The 9,437-nt window shown below is 38.0% G+C and overlaps 1 protein-coding gene across 1 annotated transcript in view; it reads right to left on the bottom strand.

Annotated features, from left to right (window-relative positions):
• Positions 1-1,554: 1,554 nt before the first annotated feature.
• Positions 1,555-9,437, bottom strand: part of EDIL3 (EGF like and discoidin domains 3) — a 343,114-nt gene continuing 335,231 nt past the window's right edge. Inside the window, exon 11 of the mRNA XM_089493608.1 lies at positions 1,555-6,663. Coding sequence (XP_089349734.1) covers positions 6,514-6,663 — 150 coding nt within the window. The 3' untranslated portion in view covers positions 1,555-6,513. The remainder of the gene's footprint in view (positions 6,664-9,437) is intronic.

Raw genomic sequence — 9,437 nt, 5'->3', positions numbered from 1 at the left:
TGTCTGAGATATTTCTGTACTTACTGACACATTTGAAGCCAGCTTTGAATATTATATTTCATAGTTTGTGGTATAGCACAGATACACTCATTAGTATCCTTTAGTCTTCAAAACTCACATGAATTTGTATGCATTCATTCCAAAAGAGAAAGTCAACCTAAAAATCAGAACTGTGGTGTGTTTTTGTTTTTTGTGAGAAGCCCTTAATAGATTATCCTAAGCCTTGTGCATTAAATTTTACTTTCCAGGCTATAAAAGTAGCAAATTAGGGAGCTATAGAAAGATGAAATCTGCCTTAAAATAACTTAAAAAGTCTTGGGTAAACACCAGTGAATCTTCCTCTCACTCCCCACCCCCAATTATGCTTCATGGTTAGTGTGAATACAAAAGTTAAGGACAATTTCATAATATTTACGCCCAAAGTTTAAATGACCCATTCATCAAGCCACTTATTTTTAAACTAACAAGTGACTCAAAAATAACTGGCTTGAAGGCTGGGGTTCTAAAGAAATCAACATGCAGAATCTAAATGCAAATACGTATTAAATCTCAATTTCTATTAACTTCCATGGAACTGTACTAATTATGCAGACTGTAGTTTTCTCATTACCCTTGGGCAAGTTCAGACATGATCCTGACATTTACTCACAGTGAGTTGTGTGTTACTTGGGGGGAGTCTTGCTTGTACACTCTTGCACACTCAACTCATTGATTGCTTTCTACAGCCTTTTCAGATACTCAGTGATTACATGGAGGAAGAGAACTGTCACTCCCACCTTTCACACATTTACTCAAAGTTTTAAATTTGCATCCAGGTTTTATTTATGTAGGTTCCATCAGTGTCATTGGGAACTGTGAGGATGGCTGGTTCTCCCATTGCACATAAAAGACCCTCTGCATATGACATTGTATGTTTTGTGTTCAGATCTTTGAATGAATGCATGCAGTTAGGGAATGGCAGTGGGTTTGATCCTGTTCCTACCCTCTCCATAAGTCACTTAATGTCTGGAAAAGCTAGTTACACACATAAGAAAGTAAGAAAAGGGAATGTGTAGATGATGTAGGCAGAGTGTATTCATTTTTAAAGATACACATGGAGGTCAGAAACATTCCACATGCTTTGGTGGATAAATGTAAGCCCATGATTTGTTCCTGACTTCTCCCATATTCATACTGTAATTTGTGAGAAATATATCTGTTACAGTAATGTGTGAGTCCCTCACTTGTATTTTGGAACAAAAGCTTACAATTATGATTCACTAACCACTTAGCTTGAAATAAAGGCTCCTAAACAGACACAGTCCAACTGAAGTAACAAGTACTTCCATTTAAGGAGTTGGTAGGTCACAACCACATCTAATACTGGTATACCACAGTTCCATTTTTATAAGATGTAATATATAGATTTAGGACTGACCTAAACACGTGTTATACACCACACAGTGGCTTAGTATAGAACTGCCCAAATACTTGATGACTCACACTTGAATGAGTGGAACTTCCTGCACTGAAAAGCATTGTGTTTGTGGGAGTCAGGTAATCTGAAAGCTCCAACTTGAGGTGTTGATCAATGATGGCTGTGTCACACACAGCAGTCATTGCATGATCATGACTATGCATGTGTAAATCCTTTCTTAGTAGAAAATATATCCTGTAGCATGAACAGATTTTACAAAGAGACAAAGTTAATGAAAGAACAGTACTGTGTAGCACTAAGAGTCAGGCAAACTCTAGAGGACACAATCCATTTCCTTTGTAAACTTCACTGGAAGGTAAAATAGTTATGTCCTTAACTGTATGAATGCAAGCAATGTGTATCTATTTTTAATGCATATTGCAGCCACTGACCTGTGAGAAAAAGGGTTAAGTAGGATCATTTTAACTCTTTCTTTACCTGCCATGATCTCAAGAAAAAACACTTTTCATGAGATTCCATATTATATCAAGGACGGCCATCATTGTTGCCAATATAGGGTTTGCTTGAAATGCCCATAGCTGTTTCTGAGATGCAGCTTTCATTGGGTCCATGAGCGGGAGAGTGAAAGAAAAAACACCAATTTGGTCTTCCCACAATCTGTAGGCTGCAGAATTTCCCCCAGAATTACAATTTTCATACAAAAAAGGTACATTAATCACAATCACACAATTAATGTCACATCCACTTGACTGTAAAGTGAAATAATAGGATGGTCTTGATGAGTTCCAGTCCCATTTAATTCAATGAAGTGTGCAGAAAAGAACTTCTTGCTGAATTGTGTCCATAGTTACTAAACAAATGTCATGGTCATTTCTTAACATTTTAATGATGTAACAGAAGCAGAGTACAGTGGAAAGTCTAAAAGAGTAATTTAAAATTAATAAAAACTTTGAGGCTCATATGAACAAACTAGTGAAGGTTGACAAATGCTCAGTGGAAAGGACAAAAACTGCAACCCTTTCAAATAGAATAATAATAAACATAAATTGCTACCTTTTCAACATAATGCTGTTTTATGCACTATAAACTATAACACATATGAGTTAATTGCACATCCAAGTTTTGTTCGATTGCATTTCTTTCTTTCTTTTTTTAAATAGGGAGGAAAGTACTAATAAACACAGAACATTTCAGAAGCATATACTGACTAGCAGCTCAAAGTGCCCTCTATCCAGACAAGCTCCTTTTACTGAAGTAGTGTTGGCTGTAGCAGAAGCCATCCAGTAGCCCAAACATGAAAGGCCTACAGTGTCTTATTTGCAGAAACCCACTCTTATTTAGGGAATGTTTTTAAGTCCCCTACACATTTATTTCAGCATGACCTTCTGCATACAGAGGAGATATTCTGAGGCATTACCCTGATTCATCAAAGATGGTCTGCCCGCTTTCAGGATTATGACCCACACATGCAATGGGGATGTTGTATATGCAGACTACCTCACTGAAAAGTGTCTGTGCATGCAGCACCAGAAACCATTCCCTGTTTAGCACTGAAAATCTTACATGGCTGACTATCTTTTGAATGGGTCACATATAGGTCAGGGTACCAGCTCCCAAATGTTTTGGTTGGCTATATACTGTGCAACCAAATGTCTATGAGTGCAATGATTTGGCCCCATAAAGAGGAAAGAATGAGGTCCTTTTGGTCTAAATCCACTCAAATGTCAAACATTAGATCCCCATATTTTTCTTACTCTTGAGTAAGACTATACAGAGTTTATGTAGTGTAAATGGGATGTGAACTGCAGTGTTTTCATAAGAGCCTAATGTACAGAATATGGGCAGTATGCAGCTGAAAGTTATTTCAGTTGCCAGCCTGATTCCATCAGCCATTTGCACCTTAAAATGCAATTATGATTGACTTTCTCTTTAAAATTATTCACTACAATTGAAGACCACTCCATAGATAACATTGTTAAGAAATGTTAACACAGTTACAGACAAGACAGTAACAGTCTAGAGGATTTTGAAATGCTGCACAAATTCAACTAAAAACAAAACAAAATCATAAACTCAACAGTGTTGCACAGAACATTCCTTACACATACTTGTTTTACTTTGATTAGATCCTCAGACTGAAATCTCCGAATATCCTTGTCTATGCCTTAGAACATAAACAAGTGAACATGTACACCTTGAGAATTAGGTGCTCGGTATGCAGACAGATCTCATTCTCTTACTGGTTCAGTTTTGATTTATTTATCTGGAGAGATGCTTTCAAGAGAGCTCCCCTTGATCACAGGTGGTTTATGTCCCAAGCCATTTGAAGGAAATCAGATGACAATGTTTTTACACAGAGAACAGGAGATTGCATAAGGATTGTGAGCTATTTTTTTAAAAGAAAGACATTCAGGCTCCTCTGTACAATTACTAGATGATTAGTTGTTCACCATGATCACAGAGCCCATGCTTTTATTTCCACCTTGCTTTCTTTGAATAATAAAACAATGCTTAATGCTTACTATGAGACATTAATGAGACCCCCCCCCCCATCTATATAACATGCGATGGAATTAAGAGTGAAATAAAATGATGATTAGTGAAGGTTTTTAGTTATGAGATAACATCCATGAATTATAAAGGAAATGGGCAGAGTACTAACACCTTGTTAAAATGAATGTGCTTTTCAATACAGCTACCATCTAGCAGGAACTTCTGTACCAGCAAGAACATAATGTAAGAGAAATTCTATCTATGAAATACAGTAACTGTTAAACTAAGGGTAGGCAACAGTGGTCTTCCAGAAGTTGTTGGACTTCCATTCCCTGCATCTTAAGCCACTTGCTGTGTTGGCCCTACAACTTGATGAAAGTGTGATAGTTCCCACCTCTGTGTTATTCCTAGCAATGTTTTCACACACAAATGCCACAGTAGTGGCTGTATAGAATCAGAAATGCAGTCATTTATAAATTGTTCTGCCAGTGTCTCTATGCACTAATTCCAGTGGAAATAACACCCCTGACTGAGGATGGGTGCAGATGTCATTGCCCTTGGAAAAAGTTAAATTGGTGCATGGAGAAAACTGCATATGTGGCTGCTCTGGTAAACACTGCATCCTTCAGCTAAAGCGACAACCTGCTTTGCACTTTCAGATGACAGATCCGTCAGTGTTATGTGGTCAATGTACAGGAAAAATGAATTTATGGCTAATTCAGATTGCCAGATAAAGAGGTTGTCATAAGGTAATAAGCTGATTACTTGATAATATTTGTTTCTATGTACACATCTGCTCTGATGTCTACGTAAGCTCCAGCAGTGATAGCTGTTCTGCCACATGCAGCTAAACAATAGTGTGTATAGTTATTGCATGAAGACTACATGGAATGGTCCTGAAAAGCCATCCCTACCATCAGTAATTCTAGCTGTTCCAAAATATTAGATTTCTTTGCCAGTACAGAATGCAACTAGTATGGGTACTGTGGAATACCAAGAAAGCAGAATGCCCTAAATATGGATTATGGGCTGTTTTGCTGAATTCTTGTATTGTAAATAGTTTATCTTCTTTCTCCAGTTGAACCCTGTGTGTGTACTATGCTCTACAAATAATTCAAATCCAACACCACCACCAATCCAAACTCTGTGCTTTGGCTAGTACTGGGAGACAATGGAGATACAGAGAGCACTGAAACCCTAGTTTCAACCACTAGAAATGCCAGTATCTTTGTAATCTTACAAGATGGAAATATTCTCATTGGGGAATGAAATCTGATATACTCATGAAGTTGAAAACTGCATCCAGTACCAGATTCTTTGCTCCCTCTTTTTTCTCCCCATAAGCAATGTTGCAAACCCTTCCTCTTATTTCTACTCTTTGCAGGCTGGACCATATCTGACTGTACTCACCTCTATGGTTTTACACCATTGCCATTTGTGCATCCTACAGGAGCTATCTTCTCCAAACCAGGCATCTTAAGAACCTTTGTAGAACTGATTCTTTAAAATAATTTTAGAGAGCCTAACATATGACCACCCAGCTTTAGGCATCACATCATTTGTCTTAGGGAAAGTGTGGTCCTCTCTCAAAGAAAAATACACACCTTTTATGTTTTGTAGTGCAGCCCTAAATATCACAATAACTTTCACTCATTAAATCATAGAAGGCTTCTTGAAGAAGCTATCTCCTATCTCCACCTCCAGGAGCAAGTAAAAGCAGGACCATATGGATGCTGTTCTTGGTAGCACAGATATCTGCCTAGTGCCCTGCTACAATAACTTAAATCTCGATTGTGGTCCATGGACTTTTATGTATTCATCATTTATGAGGAAAACCACAAGCTGAATTCATCAACAAAATCATCAGCTTCATAATGAACTGGAAGCAGATTTTGTTCCATAAAATCCAGGTTGGCTCTCTGAAACAAAACAGCAGCCGTTAATATGGCTAAATGAAAAGACAGTGATGATGTCCACAGCATGCTTTATAAGGAGTAAAAGGAGTGGCAATGACTTTGCGGACACAGGTTAACTACAGACCACAGAAATTCTTTCAAAAAGTATCATTAATCTTGACAATGCTTGATAGGCACAAGGGAAACAATCAAATGCAGCCATCCCAGAGAAAGAACTTATTGCTAAAGCTGCAGTATCATTGTTTTGCAAGTAAGATGATGGTGTGGATTTGGAGAAAAGAAACTCACCTCTCTTTCGCAAGTCACAAATGAACTCTTGTCATGCACTTTCATCTTCCTTGCAAAAATGATGCTGTTTTTCTTTTTTAAAAAAATCTCAAACCATATCTCAGACAGCATGAAAAACTCAGAAGAATATTTGAAAAATAAATTGTGCAACAAAACAGAGCAATAATCTGAACAGATTTAGAAGGACCAAAAAATAAAAATAAAGAATACATCAGATCTGGACCATTTTGAGGGCAGGCTTAGACCTCCTTACAAAAGACAGCAGCCTACCGGAAAGTGAGCACTTCTTCATGAAAAACCCATTCAACTTCCTACTGGTTTTGCACAGTTTCTTCTATGGATATTTTTCTTTTTTTGTTAAGGAATATTGGGAATTGTGCTGTTAAGTGAAGATCCTTGTCAGTCCTCTTCTGTACAGCCCAAGAGCTCTGACCGTAAAGTGATCCTGCCATACCATGACCAAGGGAGAATCCTTATGTGCCTTGCATAGATTGGAGGGTCAATGACATTCTTCCTGTGAGTGTCATTGTCAAAGTTTCCTTGGAAAACCTGAAAGATGGCAAAGAAGATTCAGTTATAGCAAAATAGTACAGAAAAACCTAGACAGAGTAATGATGAACATGAGAGAATCCTCTGAAAAACATCACTGATAGATTGATGCTGTCATTAGCACAGCTTGGGAAAAGCATTCCTTGGAACTACAACTTAACAGCAAGAATTCTTAAATTTGTTTACTAGGAAGTAAGTTCCATTGAATACAGGGAGATTCCAGTCCATCTAAATTATGCTCAGAATCATTAAGCACATGAACTATCTTGACCTCAACAAGCCATTCCTTTTGTTTTTAACAGTGATTTTTCAACAGTGCATCCCCAGGGCACATTTTTACAATTATTTTACTTCCAAATCGAACATTTTATTCTAAAATGTAGCATCCTACATGGCAATAAACTAGAGTATTGTGGGGGAAGGGAAATTATTTTGATCAAAAATTTATTAGTTACAGTTTGTTAATAATTAATTGACTTTTGCTCTTATGAATGATCAAGCAATGCTCCTGTAAGAATGCTATATAAATTCTCTTCATTGTTAAAGAGCAAAGAGATGGGTATGAGGGACTAACATGTTTATGGGCATGAGTGTCAGTGGAGACAATAAGAAAACATTTTAGTTGCTGCTGTGGAATGCTTTGCCCTTTTTGTGTGCCTTTCAAGTTGTTTTTGACTTAAATATATCATAAGGTTTTCTTAGCAAGATTTTTTTTAAGGGAGAGTGGTTGTCTTTGGCTTTTTCAGAGGCTGAGAGAATGTGATTTGTCTAAGATGACCCAGAGGATTTCCAATGCTCAGTAAGGGATTTGAACCCTGATCTCCAGAGTCATAGTCATAGTGCTCAATGACTACACTATACTGGTCCATTTATGAAATTAAAATATATCTTAATGGTACTTTGGGGCACAGTTTGCCATGCCAGACAAAAGAAAATTATTGTTTTATGTATTTTTGAAATGCTGGGATTATTTTTATCACCAGCAAGCAGCTTGGAGATATATCATTTTTCTTTAAAAATACTAATGAATGAAATGTCACCTCTCCCAAATGAATGTCATCCAACAAAGTAATGGTTCTGAACAGTGAATAAGACATCCAAAACATAAATGTCCAAATGATATGCAAGGCCTCTTTTAAGGTGCATTTGTTCAGGTAGGATAAGCTAATGTGCAGATATATAATGCATTCCTTTTAGACTTTGCCAGATGATTGTTTTGTTCTGAAAACATTTCCCACAGCCATTATACATGAGTGTCCACTTACGCATTGCCACAAAGGGGAAATACATAATCAAAAAAGATGAAAAATGAGGACATGGATTTGTATGAAATTTGTACATTCATATTTACAAATATAGAAGCAAATTTAGAAGGAATTACTGTGGTCTGAAAAGAATTCTAAGCTATCTGAACCCACAGGGACTGTGAGAAGATGACTTAAATGCCTATTTAGTCTGTTGTACAGGTAATCATAGCATCTTAGAGCTGGAAGTTAGCATAGGGACCAGTTAGTCCAACCCTCTGTCACACAGAAATATACTGGAGTTTATCAGACAAGGGAAATTGGAAGTATAATTCAATGGCAATCTGAACGCAATCATGGGGTTTAACATTATTGCATGATAACACACTACACACAAATTCAGGCAATGGGAAGTCAGTCCGAGCGCAATCATGGGGTTTCACCTTATTGCATGATAGACTGCCACATGCAAATTCGGGCAATGGCATGCTATTTTTGGACAATGGGGAGCCAGTTCGAATGCAATGAGCATTCACGTAATTACGCTAAACTAGCGACTTTACGTGAATGCGTGCTGGCCCCACTTTCTTTTCATTCGAAATTAAGAAAAATTCCTCACATGTGATAAACTCTACTATTACAGCACTCCTGAAAGGTGCTCCTCCAACTTCTGTTTAAAGACCTCCAAAGATGGAGAATCCACCACCTTCTGAGGCACTCCATTCCACTGTCAACCTGTTCTTAACAGTTCCTAACAGTTAAGTGAAATTCCTTTTCTTGTAATTCTCTCCAGGATGAAGAACAATCATTGGTGATCTCTCTCTGGGTTCAGTTAGTTAACCAGGAACTTTATCACATTGGCATTGGCATTGGCATTTATCGTATTGGCCCTGGAATGGGCCTGCATTTTATCGCACAGCGAGAACGCTGCCGCCGCCACCGAACATCCCCATCCCATTCTAGATGCATCCCAGAGGGGGCAATTTTTGGGAACGCTTGAGAAGCGTTCCTGGAAATTGCCCCCTGGGGAACACATCTGGAACAGGATGAGGATGCTAGGTGGCAGCCACAGCATTCTCGCTGTGTGATAAAATGCGTTCCCCACTGCCTCTCGTCCCCAGAACATTCTGTTTTGGAACACTGCAGGCCCATTACAGGGCCAATGTGATAAAGTTCCAGTTCTGAATCCACATAACAGTAGCCTAGAGTTCACCAGCTTGTCTGCAAGAATATCACAGGGGGCTCTGTCAAAAGCTTACTGAAATCACGATATACTACATTCATAGTGCTCCCCTGATCTACCAAGCTAGTAACTCTATCAAAAAAGAGATAGGAGTAATTTGACACGACTTTCCTTTCTAAGTGTGCACTCACTGACTGTTTAATGTTGTGTTCTAGAAGCTCTCCTAGTAGACATCACCAGGACCTCTATTATCTGTTCATATGGTCCTTTACTCTAAACTGGACTTGGACTGAATAACTTTTCAAATAATGTAGGGGATTCTCATTTGTAATGGAGGAGGCTACTCT

This window comes from Sceloporus occidentalis, unplaced genomic scaffold, assembly GCF_023333645.1.
Source record: "Sceloporus occidentalis isolate IW3139 unplaced genomic scaffold, rSceOcc1.0.p SCAF_1, whole genome shotgun sequence".
NCBI classification, from domain to species: domain Eukaryota; kingdom Metazoa; phylum Chordata; class Lepidosauria; order Squamata; family Phrynosomatidae; genus Sceloporus; species Sceloporus occidentalis.
The sequence above is the reverse complement of the archived record's forward strand: the minus strand, read 5'-3'. Positions and strand labels throughout refer to the sequence as shown.